General features: G+C 54.3%; 1 protein-coding gene and 1 long non-coding RNA gene across 2 annotated transcripts in view; both read right to left on the bottom strand.

The window, feature by feature from the left end:
- Positions 1-21,431, bottom strand: part of dazap2 (DAZ associated protein 2) — a 103,852-nt gene that overhangs the window by 10,527 nt on the left and 71,894 nt on the right. The window contains exon 3 of the mRNA XM_072493983.1: positions 1,115-1,354. Coding sequence (XP_072350084.1) covers positions 1,115-1,354 — 240 coding nt within the window. The remainder of the gene's footprint in view (positions 1-1,114; positions 1,355-21,431) is intronic.
- LOC140405530 (uncharacterized) overlaps positions 12,967-21,431 on the bottom strand; it is a 31,060-nt gene continuing 22,595 nt past the window's right edge. Inside the window, exon 3 of the long non-coding RNA XR_011938630.1 lies at positions 12,967-14,515. This is a non-coding gene — a long non-coding RNA (uncharacterized lncRNA). The remainder of the gene's footprint in view (positions 14,516-21,431) is intronic.

The following is a 21,431-nucleotide window of genomic DNA, read 5'->3' as shown; positions in this document are numbered from 1 at the left end:
GGGTTTGCCGGCGTCATGTCGAAGGTCTTGAGGGTGAAGGTGGTCCCGAATGCAGAAGTGACGCCCCACTCAGGGAAGGATGTGAACACATTGGAGAGAGTGCAGAAGAGGTTCGCAAGAATGATTCCAGGATGAGCAACTTCAGTTATGAAGATAGATTGGAGAGTTTGGGACTGTTCCCCTTGGAGAGGAGACTAAGAGGAGATTTGATTAGGGCAGCACGGTGGCGCAGTGGTTAGCACTACAGCTTCACGGTGCCGAGGTCCCAGGTTCGATCCCGGCCCTGGGTCACTGTCCATGTGGAGTTTGCACATTCTCCCCGTGTTTTGAGGGCAGGGTAGGTGGATTGGCCAGGCTAAATTGCCCCTGAATTGGAAAAAAGGAATTGGGTACTCAAAATTTATTTTTTAAAAAGAGGAGATTTGATAGAGATGTCCAAAATCATGAAGGGGCTGGACAGAGTAGACAGGGGGAAACTTCCCACTTGCAAAAGGGTCAAGAACGAGAGGGCACAGAGTTAAAGTGATTTTCAAAAGAAGCAAATATGATGTGAGGAAAATCTTTTTCACCCAGCGAGTGGTTGGGGGTCTGGAATGTGCTGCCTGGTGGAGGCAGCTTCAATCAAGGCATTCAAGAGAGCGTGAGATGATTGCAGAATGATCAATATGAAGATAAGCTCTCGGTCAATAAGAAGGTGAACACTGCGTGAGGATGACGCATCAGGAATAACGAACGCAAGGAGACAAAAGAAATGGAAGAAGTTACAAAATTCTAAGAGGCGACTGAATAAACATTTGATGATGTACAGGGGTCAGCGGTGAAGTGGGGTTTGAAACGGGCTGTTTCCCGTTCAGTATCGCCCCATCACTGAGGGAGCAAGGGGGGGGCTGGTGATTATTCCTCATGCTGTATCATTCCCGGAACGGTAGTTTAGAATTACAGTATTAAAACTATTTCAGGTGTTACAATTGGGTTTTTCTCCTGCCTTTGGTTTAGCATCACAATATTCAGACTACAAATTCCTAAAACCCACAATGCATTCAATTCAAACTTAATAACCCAAGGGGTACAAAACATAGCGTGGCATACGTTTACAGACATTCCGAACACTTACTGGGAGATTAGCAGTCGCTCCTGAACCGAACCTTGCACCTGCATCATAGCCTCCGTTCATAATCACAGTTGAAGATGGAGAGAAGACATGTGGCACTGCATAGTACCTCATGGGCATGGCTGCCCCAGTTGGACCCATTTGCATTTGGGTGGTGACTGGCACATAGAAAGCACCTGGATAGCCAGCACCCATGTTAAGTGGAGCCTGGACATATCTTGCCTGTTGCTGAAGTTGGGATGGCTAGGATGCAAACAAATTCAATGATCATTTTACAGTAAGTCTATAATGTTCAGAGTAAATTACAGTTTTGAGGCTCTTATAAATAAAAAGAGTGGATCCTGGCAACACACAGCAGGCCCGTCAACAGTTGCAAAGAGAAGCAACAAATTCAAACTTCAGGTCTGTCTCGGGTCCACAGCTAAAAACTTCACTTCCCTTTTTCCAAATACAGATGGCTCTGTCTCGCACTTACTGCTTTCAGATCCCAGTTTCCAGCACTCTTGCTCCTCCTCTCCCTGTTCATTCTCCGAGAATTCTGCTTTCCACCTTTAGTCACTGAACTCGGAATTCAGAGGCCTGAGCTAAAGGGACATGGGTTCAAATGCAGCTGGTGGAATTTAATTTCCATTAATCAAAGCCAATTATAAAGCTAGTCTCAGTATTGGGGGCAATAAAACTAGCATCGATTGTTGTAAAAACTCATCTGGCTCACTAATATCCTTCAGGGAGGGAAATCTGCCGTCCTGACCCGGTCTGACCGACATATGACTCCAGACCCGCAGCAACGAGGCTGACGATTAACTGCCCCCTGAAATGTCCGAACAAGACACTCAATTCAAGGGCAAACGGGGCTGGACAACAAATGGTGCAGTTATTATTTAATAGCACAGTAATGGAATGGAGATGGGACAAAATAAGGCTCGAATTGATTGGGCGGCACGGTGGCACAGCGGTTAGCACTGCTGTCTTTGCGCTGTGCGTTCCGCCAACTCTGACAGGGATGGGGTCTTTGCACCGTGCGTTCCGCCAACTCTGACAGGGTCTTTGCACCGTGCGTTCCGCCAACTCTGACAGGGTCTTTGCACCGTGCGTTCCGCCAACTCTGACAGGGTCTTTGCACCGTGCGTTCCGCCAACTCTGACAGGGTCTTTGCGACGTGCGTTCAACCAACTCTGACAGGGTCTTTGCACCGTGCGTTCTGCCAACTCTGACAGGGTCTTTGCGCCGTGCGTTCCGCCAACTCTGACAGGGTCTTTGCGCTGTGCGTTCCGCCAACTCTGACAGGGTCTTTGCGCCGTGTGTTCTGCCAACTCTGACAGGGTCTTTGCGCTGTGCGTTCCGCCAACTCTGACAGGGTCTTTGCACCGTGCGTTCCGCCAACTCTGACAGGATCTTTGCGCCGTGTGTTCTGCCAACTCTGACAGGGTCTTTGCGCCGTGCGTTCCGCCAACTCTGACAGGGTCTTTGCGCCGTGCGTTCAACCAACACTGACAGGGTTTTTGCGCTGTGCGTTCCGCCAACTCTGACAGGGTCTTTGCGCCGTGTGTTCTGCCAACACTGACAGGGTCTTTGCGCCGTGTGTTCTGCCAACACTGACAGGGTCTTTGCGCCGTGTGTTCTGCCAACTCTGACAGGGTCTTTGCGCTGTGCGTTCCGCCAACTCTTGACGTGGTCTTTGCGCCGTGTGTTCTGCCAACTCTGACAGGGTCTTTGCGCCGTGCGCTCCGCCAACTCTGACAGGGTCTTTGCGCTGTGCGTTCCGCCAACTCTTGACGGGGTCTTTGCGCCGTGTGTTCTGCCAACTCTGACAGGGTCTTTGCACCGTGCGTTCTGCCAACTCTGACGGAGTCTTTGCGCCGTGCGTTCCACCAACTCTGACAGGGTCTTTGCACCGTGCGTTCCACCAACTCTGACAGGGTCTTTGCGCCGTGCGTTCCGCCAACACTGACGGGGTCTTTGCACCGTGCGTTCTGCCAACTCTGACAGGGTCTTTGCACCGTGCGTTCCGCCAACACTGACGGGGTCTTTGCACCGTGCGTTCTGCCAACTCTGACAGGGTCTTTGCGCTGTGCGTTCCACCAACACTGACAGGGTCTTTGCACCGTGCGTTCTGCCAACTCTGACGGGGTCTTTGCACCGTGCGTTCCGCCAACTCTGACAGGGTCTTTGCGCCGTGCGTTCCGCCAACTCTGACAGGGTCTTTGCACCGTGCGTTCCGCCAACTCTGACGGGGTCATTGCACCGTGCGTTCCGCCAACTCTGACAGGGTCTTTGCGCCGTGCGTTCCGCCAACTCTGACAGGGTCTTAGCGCCGTACGTTCCACCAACTCTGACAGGGTCTTTGCGCCGTGCGTTCCACCAACTCTGACAGGGTCTTTGCACCGTGCGTTCCACCAACTCTGACAGGGTCTTTGCACCGTGCGTTCCACCAACTCTGACAGGGTCTTTGCGCCGTGCGTTCCGCCAACTCTGACGGGGTCTTTGCACCGTGTGTTCTGCCAACTCTGACAGGGTCTTTGCGCCGTGCGTTCCGCCAACTCTGACGGGGTCTTTGCACCGTGCGTTCCACCAACTCTGACAGGGTCTTTGCGCCGTGCGTTCCGCCAACTCTGACGGGGTCTTTGCACCGTGTGTTCTGCCAACTCTGACAGGGTCTTTGCGCCGTGCGTTCTGCCAACTCTGACAGGGTCTTTGCGCCGTGCGTTCTGCCAACTCTGACAGGGTCTTTGCGCCGTGTGTTCTGCCAACTCTGACAGGGTCTTTGCACCGTGCGTTCCACCAACTCTGACAGGGTCTTTGCGCCGTGTGTTCTGCCAACTCTGACAGGGTCTTTGCACCGTGCGTTCCGCCAACTCTGACAGGGTCTTTGCGCCGTGCGTTCTGCCAACTCTGACAGGGTCTTTGCACCGTGCGTTCCGCCAACTCTGACAGGGTCTTTGCACCGTGTGTTCTGCCAACTCTGACAGTGTCTTTGCGCCGTGCGTTCTGCCAACTCTGACAGGGTCTTTGCGCTGTGCGTTCCACCAACTCTGACGGGGTCTTTGCGCTGTGCGTTCCACCAACTCTGACGGGGTCTATGCGCCGTGCGTTCCACTAACTCTGACAGGGTCTTTGCACCGTGCGTTCCACCAACTCTGACAGGGTCTTTGCGCTGTGCGTTCCACCAACTCTGACAGGGTCTTTGCACCGTGCGTTCTGCCAACACTGACAGGGTCTTTGCACCGTGCGCTCCGCCAACTCTGACAGGGTCTTTGCGCTGTGCGTTCTGCCAACACTGACAGGGTCTTTGCACCGTGCCTTCCGCCAACACTGACGGAGTCTTTGCGCCGTGCGTTCTGCCAACTCTGACAGGGTCTTTGCACCGTGCGTTCCGCCAACTCTGACAGGGTCTTTGCGCCGTGCGTTCCGCCAACTCTGACAGGGTCTTTGCACCGTGTGTTCTGCCAACTCTGACAGGGTCTTTGCGCCGTGCGTTCTGCCAACTCTGACAGGGTCTTTGCGCCGTGCGTTCCGCCAACTCTGACAGGGTCTTTGCACCGTGCGTTCCGCCAACTCTGACAGGGTCTTTGCACCGTGTGTTCTGCCAACTGACAGGGTCTTTGCGCCGTGCGTTCTGCCAACTCTGACGGGGTCTTTGCGCCGTGCGTTCTGCCAACTCTGACAGGGTCTTTGCACCGTGCGTTCCGCCAACTCTGACAGGGTCTTTGCACCGTGCGTTCCACCAACTCTGACCGGGTCTTTGCGCCGTGCGTTCAACCAACTCTGACAGGGTGTTTGCGCCGTGCGTTCAACCAACTCTGACAGGGTCTCTGCGCCGTGCGTTCTGCCAACACTGACAGGGTCTTTGCACCGTGCGTTCCGCCAACTCTGACAGGGTCTTTGCGCCGTGCGTTCAACCAACTCTGACAGGGTCTTTGCGCCGTGCGTTCCGCCAACTCTGACAGGGTCTTTGCACCGTGCGTTCCGCCAACACTGACAGGGTCTTTGCGCCGTGCGTTCTGCCAACTCTGACGGGTTCTTTGCGCCGTGCGTTCCGCCAACACTGACGGGGTCTTTGCGCCGTGCGTTCAACCAACTCTGACAGGGTCTTTGCGCCGTGCGTTCTGCCAACTCTGACAGGGTCTTTGCGCCGTGCGTTCTGCCAACTCTGACAGGGTCTTTGCGCCGTGCGTTCCGCCAACACTGACAGGGTCTTTGCACCGTGCGTTCCACCAACACTGACAGGGTCTTTGCGCCGTGCGTTCCGCCAACACTGACGGGGTCTTTGCGCCGTGCGTTCAACCAACTCTGACAGGGTCTTTGCGCCGTGCGTTCTGCCAACTCTGACAGGGTCTTTGCGCCGTGCGTTCTGCCAACTCTGACAGGGTCTTTGCGCCGTGCGTTCCGCCAACACTGACAGGGTCTCTGCACCGTGCGTTCCGCCAACACTGACAGGGTCTTTGCACCGTGCGTTCAACCAACACTGACAGGGTCTTTGCACCGTGCGTTCTGCCAACTCTGACAGGGTCTTTGCACCGTGCGTTCCACCAACTCTGACAGGGTCTTTGCACCGTGCGTTCTGCCAACTCTGACAGGGTCTTTGCACCGTGCGTTCCACCAACACTGACGGGTTCTTTGCGCCGTGCGTTCTGCCAACACTGACAGGGTCTTTGCACCGTGTGTTCCACCAACTCTGACGGGGTCTTTGCACCGTGCGTTCCACCAACTCTGACAGGGTCTTTGCGCCGTGCGTTCAACCAACACTGACAGGGTCTTTGCGCCGTGCGTTCCACCAACTCTGACAGGGTCTTTGCACCGTGCGTTCCACCAACTCTGACGGGGTCTTTGCGCCGTGCGTTCTGCCAACACTGACAGGGTCTTTGCACCGTGCGTTCCACCAACTCTGACAGGGTCTTTGCACCGTGCGTTCCACCAACTCTGACGGGGTCTTTGCGCCGTGCGTTCTGCCAACACTGACAGGGTCTTTGCACCGTGCGTTCCACCAACTCTGACAGGGTCTTTGCACCGTGCGTTCCACCAACTCTGACGGGGTCTTTGCGCCGTGCGTTCTGCCAACACTGACAGGGTCTTTGCACCGTGCGTTCCACCAACTCTGACAGGGTCTTTGCGCCGTGCGTTCCACCAACACTGACAAGGTCTTTGCGCCGTGCGTTCCGCCAACTCTGACAAGGTCTTTGCGCCATGCGTTCTGCCAACTCTGACAGGGTCTTTGCGCCGTGCGCACCGCCATCTCTGACGGGGTCTTTGCGCCGTGCGTTCCACCAACTCTGACAGGGTCTTTGCGCCGTGCGTTCCGCCATCTCTGACGGGGTCTTTGCGCCGTGCGTTCCGCCAACTCTGACAGGGTCTTTGCACCGTGCGTTCCGCCAACTCTGACAGGGTCTTTGCGCCGTGCGTTCCGCAAACTCTGACAGGGTCTTTGCACCGTGCGTTCCGCCAACTCTGACAGGGTCTTTGCGCCGTGCGTTCCGCCAACTCTGACAGGGTCTTTGCGCCGTGCGTTCCGCCAACACTGACGGAGTCTTTGCGCCGTGCGTTCCACCAACACTGACAGGGTCTTTGCGCCGTGCGTTCCGCCAACTCTGACGGGGTCTTTGCACCGTGCGTTCCGCCAACACTGACGGAGTCTTTGCGCCGTGCGTTCCACCAACACTGACGGGGTCTTTGCACCGTGCGTTCCACCAACTCTGACGGGGTCTTTGCACCATGCGTTCCGCCAACTCTGACAGGGTCTTTGCGCTGTGCGTTCCACCAACACTGACAGGGTCTTTGCACCGTGCGTTCCGCCAACTCTGATGGGGTCTTTGCACCGTGCGTTCCGCCAACTCTGACAGGGTCTTAGCGCCGTACGTTCCGCCAACTCTGGCAGGGTCTTTGCACCGTGCGTTCCACCAACTCTGACAGGGTCTTTGCGCCGTGCGTTCCGCCAAACTCTGACAGGGTCTTTGCGCCGTGCGTTCCGCCAACACTGACAGGGTCTTTGCACCGTGCGTTCCACCAACTCTGACAGGGTCTTTGCGCCGTGCGTTCAACCAACTCTGACAGGGTCTTTGCGCCGTGCGTTCCGCCAACACTGACAGGGTCTTTGCACCGTGCGTTCCACCAACTCTGACAGGGTCTTTGCACCGTGCGTTCCGCCAACTCTGACAGGGTCTTTGCGCCGTGCGTTCCGCCAACTCTGACGGAGTCTTTGCGCCGTGCGTTCCACCAACACTGACAGGGTCTTTGCACCGTGCGTTCCGCCAACTCTGACGGGGTCTTTGCACCGTGCGTTCCGCCAACTCTGACAGGGTCTTTGCACCGTGCGTTCCGCCAACACTGACGGAGTCTTTGCACCGTGTGTTCCGCCAACTCTGACAGGGTCTTTGCGCTGTGCGTTCAACCAACACTGACAGGGTCTTTGCGCCGTGCGTTCCGCCAACTCTGACAGGGTCTTTGCACCGTGCGTTCCACCAACTCTGACAGGGTCTTTGCACCTTGCGTTCCGCCAACTCTTGACGGGGTCTTTGCGCCGTGCGTTCCGCCAACACTGACAGGGTCTTTGCGCTGTGCGTTCCGCCAACACTGACAGGGTCTTTGCGCCGTGCGTTCCGCCAACTCTGACAGGGTCTTTGCGCCGTGCGTTCCACCAACTCTGACAGGGTCTTTGCACCGTGCGTTCCGCCAACACTGACAGGGTCTTTGCACCGTGCGTTCCACCAACACTGACAGGGTCTTTGCGCCGTGCGTTCTGCCAACACTGACAGGGTCTTTGCGCCGTGCGTTCCGCCAACCCTGACAGGGTCTTTGCGCCGTGCGTTCCACCAACTCTGACAGGGTCTTTGCACCGTGCGTTCTGCCAACACTGACAGGGTCTTTGCGCCGTGCGTTCCACCAACTCTGACGGAGTCTTTGCGCCGTGCGTTCCACCAACTCTGACAGGGTCTTTGCGCTGTGCGTTCCACCAACTCTGACAGGGTCTTTGCGCCGTGCGTTCCGCCAACTCTGACGGGGTCTTTGCACCGTGCGTTCTGCCAACTCTGACAGGGTCTTTGCACCGTGCGTTCCACCAACACTGACAGGGTCTTTGCGCCGTGCGTTCTGCCAACTCTGACAGCGTCTTTGCGCTGTGCGTTCTGCCAACTCTGACAGGGTCTTTGCGCCGTGCGTTCCACCAACTCTGACAGGGTCTTTGCGCCGTGCGTTCCACCAACACTGACAGGGTCTTTGCGCCGTGCGTTCCGCCAACTCTGACGGGGTCTTTGCACCGTGCGTTCTGCCAACTCTGACAGGGTCTTTGCGCCGTGCGTTTCACCAACTCTGACGGGGTCTTTGCACCGTGCGTTCTGCCAACTCTGACAGGGTCTTTGCGCCGTGCGTTCCACCAACTCTGACAGGGTCTTTGCGCCGTGCGTTCCACCAACACTGACAGGGTCTTTGCGCCGTGCGTTCCGCCAACTCTGACAGGGTCTTTGCGCTGTGCGTTCTGCCAACTCTGACAGGGTCTTTGCGCCGTGCGTTCCGCCAACTCTGACAGGGTCTTTGCACCGTGCGTTCCACCAACTCTGACAGGGTCTTTGCGCCGTGCGTTCCGCCAACTCTGACGGGGTCTTTGCACCGTGCGTTCTGCCAACTCTGACAGGGTCTTTGCGCCGTGCGTTCCACCAACTCTGACAGGGTCTTTGCGCCGTGCGTTCCACCAACTCTGACAGGGTCTTTGCGCCGTGCGTTCCGCCAACTCTGACAGGGTCTTTGCACCGTGCGTTCCACCAACTCTGACGGGGTCTTTGCACCATGCGTTCCGCCAACTCTGACAGGGTCTTTGCGCTGTGCGTTCCACCAACACTGACAGGGTCTTTGCACCGTGCGTTCCGCCAACTCTGATGGGGTCTTTGCACCGTGCGTTCCGCCAACTCTGACAGGGTCTTAGCGCCGTACGTTCCGCCAACTCTGGCAGGGTCTTTGCACCGTGCGTTCCACCAACTCTGACAGGGTCTTTGCGCCGTGCGTTCCGCCAAACTCTGACAGGGTCTTTGCGCCGTGCGTTCCGCCAACACTGACAGGGTCTTTGCGGCGTGCGTTCCACCAACTCTGACAGGGTCTTTGCACCGTGCGTTCCACCAACTCTGACAGGGTCTTTGCGCCGTGCGTTCAACCAACTCTGACAGGGTCTTTGCGCTGTGCGTTCCGCCAACTCTGACAGGGTCTTTGCACCGTGCGTTCCACCAACTCTGACAGGGTCTTTGCACCGTGCGTTCCGCCAACTCTGACAGGGTCTTTGCGCCGTGCGTTCCGCCAACTCTGACGGAGTCTTTGCGCTGTGCGTTCCGCCAACTCTGACGGGGTCTTTGCACCGTGCGTTCCGCCAACTCTGACAGGGTCTTTGCGCTGTGCGTTCCACCAACTCTGACAGGGTCTTTGCGCCGTGCGTTCCGCCAACTCTGACGGAGTCTTTGCGCTGTGCGTTCCGCCAACTCTGACGGGGTCTTTGCACCGTGCGTTCCGCCAACTCTGACAGGGTCTTTGCACCGTGCGTTCCGCCAACACTGACGGAGTCTTTGCACCGTGTGTTCCGCCAACTCTGACAGGGTCTTTGCACCGTGCGTTCCGCCAACTCTGACAGGGTCTTTGCGCTGTGCGTTCAACCAACTCTGACAGGGTCTTTGCACCGTGCGTTCCGCCAACTCTGACAGGGTCTTTGCACCGTGCGTTCCGCCAACTCTGACAGGGTCTTTGCACCGTGCGTTCCGCCAACTCTGACAGGGTCTTTGCGCTGTGCGTTCCGCCAACACTGACGGAGTCTTTGCACCGTGCGTTCCGCCAACTCTGACAGGGTCTTTGCACCGTGTGTTCCGCCAACTCTGACAGGGTCTTTGCACCGTGCGTTCCGCCAACTCTGACAGGGTCTTTGCGCTGTGCGTTCCACCAACTCTGACAGGGTCTTTGCACCGTGCGTTCCGCCAACTCTGACAGGGTCTTTGCGCCGTGCGTTCCGCCAACTCTGACAGGGTCTTTGCGCTGTGCGTTCAACCAACACTGACAGGGTCTTTGCACCGTGCGTTCCACCAACACTGACAGGGTCTTTGCGCCGTGCGTTCAACCAACACTGACAGGGTCTATGCGCCGTGCGTTCCGCCAACACTGACAGGGTCTTTGCGCCGTGCGTTCCGCCAACACTGACAGGGTCTTTGCGCTGTGCGTTCCGCCAACACTGACAGGGTCTTTGCGCCGTGCGTTCCACCAACTCTGACGGGGTCTTTGCGCCGTGCGTTCCGCCAACACTGACAGGGTCTTTGCGCTGTGCGTTCCGCCAACACTGACAGGGTCTTTGCGCCGTGCGTTCCGCCAACTCTGACAGGGTCTTTGCGCCGTGCGTTCCACCAACTCTGACAGGGTCTTTGCACCGTGCGTTCCGCCAACACTGACAGGGTCTTTGCACCGTGCGTTCCACCAACACTGACAGGGTCTTTGCGCCGTGCGTTCTGCCAACACTGACAGGGTCTTTGCGCCGTGCGTTCCGCCAACCCTGACAGGGTCTTTGCGCCGTGCGTTCCACCAACTCTGACAGGGTCTTTGCACCGTGCGTTCTGCCAACACTGACAGGGTCTTTGCGCCGTGCGTTCCACCAACTCTGACGGAGTCTTTGCGCCGTGCGTTCCACCAACTCTGACAGGGTCTTTGCGCTGTGCGTTCCACCAACTCTGACAGGGTCTTTGCGCTGTGCGTTCCACCAACTCTGACAGGGTCTTTGCGCCGTGCGTTCCGCCAACTCTGACGGGGTCTTTGCACCGTGCGTTCTGCCAACTCTGACAGGGTCTTTGCGCCGTGCGTTCCACCAACTCTGACAGGGTCTTTGCGCTGTGCGTTCCACCAACTCTGACAGGGTCTTTGCACCGTGCGTTCCACCAACACTGACAGGGTCTTTGCGCCGTGCGTTCCGCCAACTCTGACAGCGTCTTTGCGCTGTGCGTTCTGCCAACTCTGACAGGGTCTTTGCGCCGTGCGTTCCACCAACTCTGACAGGGTCTTTGCGCCGTGCGTTCCACCAACACTGACAGGTCTTTGCGCCGTGCGTTCCGCCAACTCTGACGGGGTCTTTGCACCGTGCGTTCTGCCAACTCTGACAGGGTCTTTGCGCCGTGCGTTTCACCAACTCTGACGGGGTCTTTGCACCGTGCGTTCTGCCAACTCTGACAGGGTCTTTGCGCCGTGCGTTCCACCAACTCTGACAGGGTCTTTGCGCCGTGCGTTCCACCAACACTGACAGGGTCTTTGCGCCGTGCGTTCCGCCAACTCTGACAGGGTCTTTGCGCTGTGCGTTCTGCCAACTCTGACAGGGTCTTTGCGCCGTGCGTTCCGCCAACTCTGACAGGGTCTTTGCACCGTGCGTTCCACCAACTCTGACAGGGTCTTTGCGCCGTGCGTTCCGCCAACTCTGACGGGGTCTTTGCACCGTGCGTTCTGCCAACTCTGACAGGGTCTTTGCGCCGTGCGTTCCACCAACTCTGACAGGGTCTCTGCGCCGTGCGTTCCGCCAACTCTGACAGGGTCTTTGCGCCGTGCGTTCCACCAACTCTGACAGGGTCTTTGCGCCGTGCGTTCCACCAACTCTGACAGGGTCTTTGCGCCGTGCGTTCCGCCAACTCTGACAGGGTCTTTGCGCTGTGCGTTCTGCCAACTCTGACAGGGTCTTTGCGCCGTGCGTTCCACCAACACTGACAGGGTCTTTGCGCCGTGCGTTCTGCCAACACTGACAGGGTCTTTGCGCTGTGCGTTCCACCAACTCTGACGGGGTCTTTGCACCGTGCGTTCCACCAACTCTGACAGGGTCTTTGCACCGTGCGTTCCGCCAACTCTGACAGGGTCTTTGCACCGTGCGTTCCGCCAACACTGACAGGGTCTTTGCACCGTGCGTTCCGCCAACACTGACAGGGTCTTTGCACCGTGCGTTCCACCAACTCTGACAGGGTCTTTGCGCCGTGCGTTCCGCCAACTCTGACAGGGTCTTTGCGCCGTGCGTTCCACCAACTCTGACGGGGTCTTTGCACCGTGCGTTCCGCCAACTCTGACGGGGCCTTTGCACCGTGCGTTCCACCAACTCTGACCGGGTCTTTGCACCGTGCGTTCCACCAACTCTGACGGGGTCTTTGCACCGTGCGTTCCGCCAACACTGACAGGGTCTTTGCGCCGTGCGTTCCACCAACTCTGACAGGGCCTTTGCGCCGTGCGTTCCGCCATCTCCGGCACAGGCTCAGAGGGCCGATGGGCCAGTTCTTGTGCTGTACTTTTCTTTGTTCTAATACAAACATGCTGAACCCTGAAATTGCTGCTCCACTTAGGGAGTTAAAGAGGATGGGGTTGGGTCAGTTTGTATTCTGATATTATATTGTAGGATTTCTCCCCCTTCCACAAACATTCACTCCCCCCACCACCAATACAGTTGCAGCCGTGTGTATCATTTACAAGATGCACTGCAGGAACTCCTCAAGGTTCCTTAGGCAGCACCTTCCAAACCCACAACCTCTACCATCTAGGAGTAGCAGATACGTGGGAACACGTAGGAGGACCTGGAGGATCCCTTCCAAGTCACTCACCACCGTGACTGGGAAACTTATCGCCGTTCCTTCACTGTCCCTGGGACAATATCCTGGAACTCCCTCCCCAACAGCACAGTGGGTGTACCTACACCACATGGACTGCAGTGGTTCAAGAAGGCAGCTCACCACCACCTCCCGAAGGGAGCCAGGGTTTAGAGAACCCCAAAGTGTATCATGGAGTTCACCTGACCCACAACTTTTAATAGATTGTGGTATGGGGAGCACACGGCCCACTCTACAGGTGTGGGACAGCAGAAATGGAAAAGTATTTTTTAAAGCAAAACAATGTTTATTCTATGAACTCAAGTGAACCTTTTTAAAACATACAGTGAACATCTTAGCAACCATTAATTCAAATACAACCCCCAAAGAATACAACATTAAGTAATCCTTTAAGCTTTCCTTTTAACATCCATACGACTTAAAAACAAAACCTTTAACAAAAGCACATCAGGTTAAAAGTCACTACTGAAAACATTTATAATTCTGAATTCACCAAATGATCAAGAGATAGTCTTTTCATGGCAGAGAGAACAGCAGTACACCTGCTCTGTCTGGCTCCAGCTCCAACACTGAAAACGAAACTAAAACACACCCTGCAGCAAACAGCCTAAAATGAAAATAAAAAGCTGACAGACAGCCCAGCTCCACCCACACTCTGACATCACTGCAGTAATAAGAGCAGCCAAACATTTCTTCAAGTGACATTCTCATGACACCTCCCCCCAAGAGAAAAAAATAAACCATCAACTTCAAGATGGGTTCATTTTTCACCTTTTCACTATCCTTTACGAAATGCACACAGTAAATAAAAATTTTCTTTAAAAACACAACACACGCAAACAGGTATAATAATATAGTCCATTTTTTTTTCTTCTTCCTCCAACTGAAATCCTTCTCGATTGACAGTCTCTTTGAACAAGGAGGTCCTTGCACGATCCGTCCATTTCTCTACACCTCGGCCTTTCTCTTTAAAGTCAGATACTTTAGTTCAATCTGATCACAGAGTCCCTTGCAATTCTCCAACACAGGAGCATTGGTTATCACAGCTTTCAGGCAGTCAAATGCCTGTTGAAACTCCGTTGTCCACTGAAATTTTTGATGTTTCTTCGGCAAGTCCATCAGTGGAGCAATCGCACTACTAAACTTTTGCACAAATGTTCGATCAAATCCATTCATGCTAAGAAATTGCATTATTTCCCTTCGACACGAGGGATCGGAAACTCCTCAATAACTGTCGGTTTCACATCCCGTGGGACCATTCAACCCTGTCCGATTGTATGGCCAAGGAAAGCAACTTGGGCTTTTCCAAATTCACTTTTGGCTAGGTTTATCACCAAACCCGCCTCCTGAGGTCGATCGAATAACTCCATCAGATGTTTTAAATGTTCTTTCCATGTCTGGCTGCAAATTACCAGATCGTCGATGTATACCGCACAATTGGGTAATCCTGAAACGACTTTGTTAGTTAACCGTTGAAATGTGGCTGGGGCGTTTTTCATGCCAAATGGCATAATTTTGAATTGGTATATACCATCTGGAGTCACAAAAGCTGAAATCTCCTTTCAGATAAAGGTACCTGCCAGTAACCTTTAAGTAAATCCAGTTTAGAAATAAAAGCGGATTGTCCCACTTTCTCAATGCAATCTTCCAAACGTGGGATAGGATAAGAGTCCATTCTTGTAACTGCAGTCACCTTTCGATAGTCCACACACAACCGTTGGGTACCGTCTGGTTTTGGTACCATCACTATGGGTGAGCTCCATTGGCTGCAACCCACTTCAATTATGCCATTTTTAAGCATACTCTCAATCTTTCTGTTAACCTGTGCCAATTTTAAAGGGTTAAGTCGATATGGATGTTGTTTGATTGGAACAGCATTTCCCACATCTACATCATGTATAGCCATTTTAGTGCTTCCCAATTTATCTCTACAAATTTGCCCATGTGATATCAATAACTCTTTCAGGTCAGTTTGTTTTTCCTCTGGAAGGTAACTTAACAATTCATCCCAATTTTTTATTTAAAAAAAATATATATTTATTAAAGTTTTTAACACAATTTTTCTCCCTTACAAACAATAACCCCCCGCCCCCCCGTAACAAAAAAAAGAAACGAGAAATCGCGCGGAGCAAGATATATACATGGCAAAATAGTATATTTACACAGCTTTGTACACTGGCTCTCTCCCGTACGTGCCAGTTTCCCCGACTCTTCATGTTATCTCTTGCTCATCCACCCCCCCAGGCAGCTCCCCCTCCCCCCCCCACCTCTCTCTGCTCCCCCCCCCCCCCCCCCCCCCCAAGGTTGCAGCTGCTGCTGACCGACCTTCCTCTAACGCTCCGCGTGATAGTCTAGGAACGGTTGCCACCGCCTGTAGAACCCCTGCACAGACCCTCTCAAGGCAAACTTAATCCTCTCCAACTTTATGAACCCAGCCATATCATTTATCCAGGCCTCCAGGCTGGGGGGCTTCGCCTCCTTCCACATTAGCAAGATCCTTCGCCGGGCTACTAGGGACGCAAAGGCCAGAATGCCGGCCTCTTTCGCCTCCTGCACTCCCGGTTCGTCCACTACTCCAAATATTGCTAGCCCCCAGCTTGGCTTGACCCGGACTTTCACCACCTGAGATATTGCTCCCGCCACTCCTCTCCAGAACCCCTCCAGTACCGGGCATGACCAAAACATATGGACATGGTTCTCCGGGCTCCCTGAGCACCTTCCACATCTGTCCTCTACCCCAAAGAACCTGCTCAACCTCGCCCCCGTCAGGTGAGCTCTGTGAACCACCTTAAATTGTATCAGGCTGAACCTGGCACATGAGGAGGAGGAATTAACCCTACCTAGGGCATCCGCCCACAGACCTTCCTCGATCTCCTCCCCCAGCTCCTCCTCCCATTTACCCTTCAACTCTTCTACCAGCGCTTCCCCCTCTTCTTTCAACTCCTGGTGTATTTCCGACACCTTGCCCCCCCCGACCCATACACCCGAGATCACCCTATCTTGAACTTCTTGTGCCAGGAGCAACGGGAATTCCCTCACCTGTCGCCTTACAAAAGCCCTCACCTGCATATATCTAAAGGCATTTCCCGGGGGTAACTCGAACTTCTCCTCCAGTGCCTCTAGGCTCGCAAACGTTCCGTCAATGAACAGGTTCCCCATTCATCCAATCCCCGCCCGATGCCAGCTCTGGAACCCCCCGTCCATCTTCCCCGGGACAAACCAATGGTTACCCCTGATCGGGGACCACACCGATGCTCTCATTGTGCCCCTGTGCCGTCTCCACTGGCCCCAGATCCTTAGCGTTGCCGCCACCACCGGGCTCGTGGTATACTTTGTCGGCGAGAGAGGCAGCGGTGCCGTCACCAGCGCCCCCAGGCTCGTTCCTTTACAGGACGCCATCTCCATCCTCTTCCATGCCGTCCCCTCTCCCTCCATAACCCACTTGCGGATCATCGACACATTTGCTGCCTAGTAGTACCTCCCCAGGTTTGGCAGCGCCAACCCTCCTCGGTCCCTACTGCGTTCCAGGAACCCTCTCCTTACCCTCGGGGTCTTATTCGCCCACACAAACCCCATAATACTCCTGCCTACTCTCTTAAAAAAGGCCTTGGTGATCACGATGGGAAGGCACTGAAACACAAAAAGAAACCTCGGAAGGACCACCATTTTGACCGACTGCACTCTACCCGCTAGCGAGAGCGGTAACATGTCCCATCTTTTGAAATCCTCCTCCATCTGCTCCACCAGCCTCGTCAGATTCAGTTTATGTAGGGTCCCCCAGCTCCTGGCTATCTGGATCCCCAGATACCGAACGCTCCCCTCCGCCCTCCTCAGCGGTAGGTCCCCTATCCCTCTTTCTTGGTCCCCTGCCTGTAATACAAAAAGCTCACTCTTCCCTACATTGAGCTTATAGCCCGAAAACTCCCCAAACTCCCTTAGAGTCTGCATGACCTCCACCATCCCCTCCATTGGGTCCGCCACGTACAGCAACAGGTCATCCGCATATAGCGACACCCGATGCTATTCTCCCCCTCGGACCACCCCCCTCCATTTATTAGACTCCCTCAATGACATGGCCAATGGTTCGATCGCCAATGCGAACAACATTGTTCGCATTGGTCCCTCGGTACAGCCGAAAGTACCCCGACCTCCGCCGGTTCGTCACCACACTCGCCATTGGGGCTCTGTAAAGGAGCTTAACCCAATTGATAAACCCTCCCCCGAACCCAAACCTACGCAGCACCTCCCAGAGGTACTCCCACTCTACTCGGTCAAAGGCCTTCTCCGCGTCCATAGCTGCCACTATCTCCGCCTCTCCCTCCTCCGATGGCATCATTATCACGTTTAAGAGCCGCCGCACATTGGTGTTTAGTTGCCTGCCCTTTACAAATCCCGTCTGGTCCTCGTGAATCACCCCCGGGACACAGTCCTCGATCCTCGTGGTCAGCACTTTTGCCAGCAACTTTGCATCCACATAGAGGAGCGAGATCGGCCTGTACGATCCACATTGCAATGGGTCCTTGTCCCGCTTTAGGATCAAAGAAATTGTCGCTTCCGACATTGTCGGGGGCAGGGTCCCCTCCTCTCTTGCCTCATTAAAGGTCCTCACTAATAGCGGGGCCAACAGGTCTACGTACTTCCTGTAGAACTCCACCGGGAACCCGTCCGGCCCCGGGGCCTTCCCCGCCTGCATGCTCCCCAAACCCTTACTCAGCTCCTCCAACCCAATTAGTGCCCCCAAACCAGCCACCTCTTGCTCCTCCACCCTCGGGAATCTCAGCTGGTCTAGGAATCGTCTCATACCCTCTTCCCCCGCTGTTTATTTTCGTCGCACTCCGAACCGTGGCTCCCCTTCCATCTTTGACTCCCCCTATTTCCCTCGCTGCCATCCTCTTACGGAGCTGGTGTGCCAGCATCCGACTAGCCTTTTCCCCATACTCGTAGGTCACCCCCTGCGCTTTCCTCCACTGTGCCTCCGCCTTCCCTGTGGTCAACAGGTCAAACTCCGTCTGGAGCCGTCGTATTTCCCCAAGTAATCTTTCCTCCGGGGCCTCTGCGTATCTCCTGTCCACTCTCAAAATCTCCGCCACTAACCTCTCCCTTTCCATACCCTCTGTCTTCTCCCTGTGAGCCCTAATGGAGATTTGATCTCCCCTGACCACCGCCTTCAACGCCTCCCATACCACCCCCACCCACACCTCCCCGTTGTCGTTGGCCTCCAAGTACCTTTCGATACACCCCCTCACCTTCCCACACACACCCTCGTCCACCAGCAGTCCCATATCCAGCCGCCACAGCGGGCGTTGGTCCCTCTCCTCTCCCAGCTCCAGTTCCACCTAGTGCGGGGCATGGTCCGAAACGGCAATGGCCGAATACTCCGTCCCCTCCAGCCTCGGGATGAGCGCCCTGCTCAGAACAAAGAAATCTATCCGGGAGTAGGCTTTGTGTACATGGGAAAAAAAGAAAATTCCCTGGCCTGCGGCCTTGCAAACCGCCATGGGTCCACTCCCCCCATCTGATCCATAAACCCCCTAAGTACCTTGGCCGCCGCCGGCCTCTTTCCAGTCCTTGATTTGGAGCGGTCCAGTGCTGGATCCAACACCGTATTGAAGTCCCCTCCCATTATCAGGCCTCCTATCTCCAGGTCCGGAATGCGCCCCAACATGCGCTTCATGAATCCTGCATCATCCCAGTTCGGGGCGTATACGTTTACCAACACCACCCACGTCCCTTGCAGCCTACCGCTCACCATCACATATCGCCCTCCATTATCCACTACGATCGTCTTGGCCTCAAATGACACCCGCTTTCCCACCAATATTGCCACCCCTCTATTCTTTGCGTCCAGTCCCGAGTGGAATACCTGTCCTCCCCATCCCTTTCTTAGCCTGACCTGGTCCGCCACCTTCAGGTGAGTCTCTTGGAGCATGACCATGTCCGCCTTCAGTCCCTTTAAGTGCGCAAACACTCGAGCCCTCTTCACCAGCCCATTCAGCCCCCTCACATTCCACGTCATCAGCCGGATTCCGCCCCCTCTGGCGCAGCTCCTGTCGCGGCCTTGTCTCTCTTCCCCCAGCCCATGTAACATTTCCTGCGCGTGATTGTGATTGACCCTCTGTATACAACAACCATCACACATCAAACCTCAAACATCCCCCCCACCCTCACAAACCCTCAGTTAGAGTCCAACTTTTCGGCTTGTACAAAGGTCCACGCCTCCTCAGGCGTTTCGAAGTAATAGTGTTGGCCCTTGTATGTAACCCAGTCACGCTGGCTGCAGCATTCAGAATTTCACTTCTTTCCGGTGCAACACCGCTTTGGCCCGGTTGAAACCCGCTCTCCGCTTTGCAACCTCCGTGCTCCAGTCCGGGTATATTCGGATCTCTGCATTGTCCCACTTACTGCTCCGCTCCTTCTTGGCCCATTTCAGGACCCACTCTCTGTCCGTGAACCGGTGGAACCTCACCACCATCGCGCTTGGCGGCTCATTTGCCCGGGGCCTCCTCGCCAGCACCCAGTGTGCCCCATCCAACTCCAGCGGCCTCGAAGGGGCCTTCGTGCCCATCATCGCCCCGAGCATCGTGCTCGCGTATGCCCCGGTATCAGCCCCCTCTACTCCCTCAGGGAGACCCAGGATCCGCAGATTCTTTCTCCTCGACCTGTTCTCCAGGTCTTCGAGTCTTCCCGCCCACCTCCTGTGCAGCGCCTCGCTCTGCTCCACTCTCGCCACCAGGCCCGAGATCTCGTCCTCGTTCTGACCAACTCTTTTTTTGTACCTCCTGGATCTGAACCTCGTGGGCCTTCTGGGTGATCCCTAGTCCTTCGATTGCCGAAAGCATAGGCGCCAGTATTTCCTTACGCATCTCCTCGCGATGCTCCTCGAAGCAGGGCCTAATAAACTCCTGCATCTCCACTTTGTTTCTGGCCGCCGCCATTCTATCTTTCTTCCGCGGTCCTTCCCGCTGCTGCAGCTCCACTTTGTCTCTGGCCGCCGCCATTTTTTCTTTTTTCCCCGGTTTTTCCCGTTGCTTCAATATCACTTTTGTGGCCGTTGCGCTTCGAAACCGTTTCATGCAAGTTGGAGGGGGACCTCCCTCTTACCTTCCACGGGTTAGTTTCCCCCAAAAAAATCCCGTTGGGGCTCTTCTAGCGAGCCCGAAAGTCCGTGGTAGCGGGAGCTGCCGAATCGTGAGGCTCAGCTCCGCATTGCCGCAACCGGAAGTACTGATCCCAATTTTTAAGAACATCCTCGTTTTCCAATTTAATTTGAGGTATGTCAAATTCACAGTCATCTGGATTTGGTTCGTCACTTTGAGTTAGAATCATTAAAACCTCCTTTTTCTCTCCATCCCTTTCAAAGTACCTTTTAAGCATATTCACATGACACACTCGGAGAGTCTTCCGTCTATCTGGTGTTTTTACCACATAATTCACCTCACTTAATTTCCTTTCAATCTGATACGGTCCACAAAACCTAGCTGTTAAAGGTTCACCTACCACTGGTAACAACACTAAAACTTTATCTCGAACTTTGGATTTCTTATCCGGTACTCGTTTCATCACATTTTGTGCAACTTTCAAATGTTGTCTAGCCAATTCACCTGCTCTATTTAATCGTTCCCTAAAATTTGACACGTAATCCAATGTGTAATTTCCGATTTCTCACCCACCAATTTTTCCTTAATCAATTTAAGTGGTCCTCTTACCTCATGACCAAAAATTAGTTCAAAAGGACTAAATTTGGTTGACTCATTAGGTGCATCCCTAATTGCAAACAGTACGAATGGGATTCCTTTATCCCAATCCTCTGGATAATCTTGACAATACGCCCTCAACATTGTCTTTCATGTCTGATGCCACCTTTCTAACGCTCCCTGCGATTCTGGATGGTACGCAGTTGATTTAAATTGTTTTATTCCTAAGCTATCCATAACTTCTTTGAATATCTGGAGGTAAAATTTGATCCTTGATCCGATTGTATTTCTGTGGGTAGTCCATATCTAGTAAAGAATTTAAGTAACATCTCCACACTCGGTTTGGTGACCGAGGGAGTATAAGGCTTCATTTTTATCTAAAGTCTAGTCTTTCTTTTATTTAGTTAATTAACTTAAAAGTTGCTGTTTGGTTTAGAAGGTGAATTTTCAATAAGCTTTAAACAGGCTTCTACTTGTAGGTACTTGCAGCTGGAGCTTGTTAATTAGTTAATTGGATTAGGCCAGTTTTCAGAGGCTAGATTCACAGTATAAAAGTGATCCCCTACAGTGCAGACTTTGTTTGCACTGAGTGCTGAATTTGGTGCATTTGAGTGCTATAGTGAGAGTTTGGTGACTGAGGGAGTGCTGAATTTGGTGCATTTGAGTGCTATAGTGAGAGTTTGGTGACTGAGGGAGTGCTGAATTTGGTGCATTTGAGTGCTATCGTGAGAGTTTGGTGACCGAGGGAGTTAGGGGAGGAGGGAGTAAGGTGCTCCTTTCATTTGGTTTCCGACATTTCCACAAAGAGTGCGAAGAGAGCCAGGAGTTTACAGAAAGTGTAGCTGACTGGGAGCAGGGTCGGAGGGGGGAGATCTAGTTAGTCCACAGGGCAGCTATATTCTGTCAGGTAAGAGGGGATGGAGGCTAGGCCAGTTACATGCTCCTCCTGTAGGATGTGGGTGGTGAGGGATACCACCGGTGTCCCCACTGACTATAACTGCGGGAAGTGCACCCAACTTCAGCACCTCAAAGACCGTGTTAGGG

Source organism: Scyliorhinus torazame, chromosome X (assembly GCF_047496885.1).
Source record: "Scyliorhinus torazame isolate Kashiwa2021f chromosome X, sScyTor2.1, whole genome shotgun sequence".
In the NCBI taxonomy this organism is placed as follows: Eukaryota; Metazoa; Chordata; class Chondrichthyes; order Carcharhiniformes; family Scyliorhinidae; genus Scyliorhinus; species Scyliorhinus torazame.
This window is presented reverse-complemented; position numbering and strand designations above follow the sequence as displayed.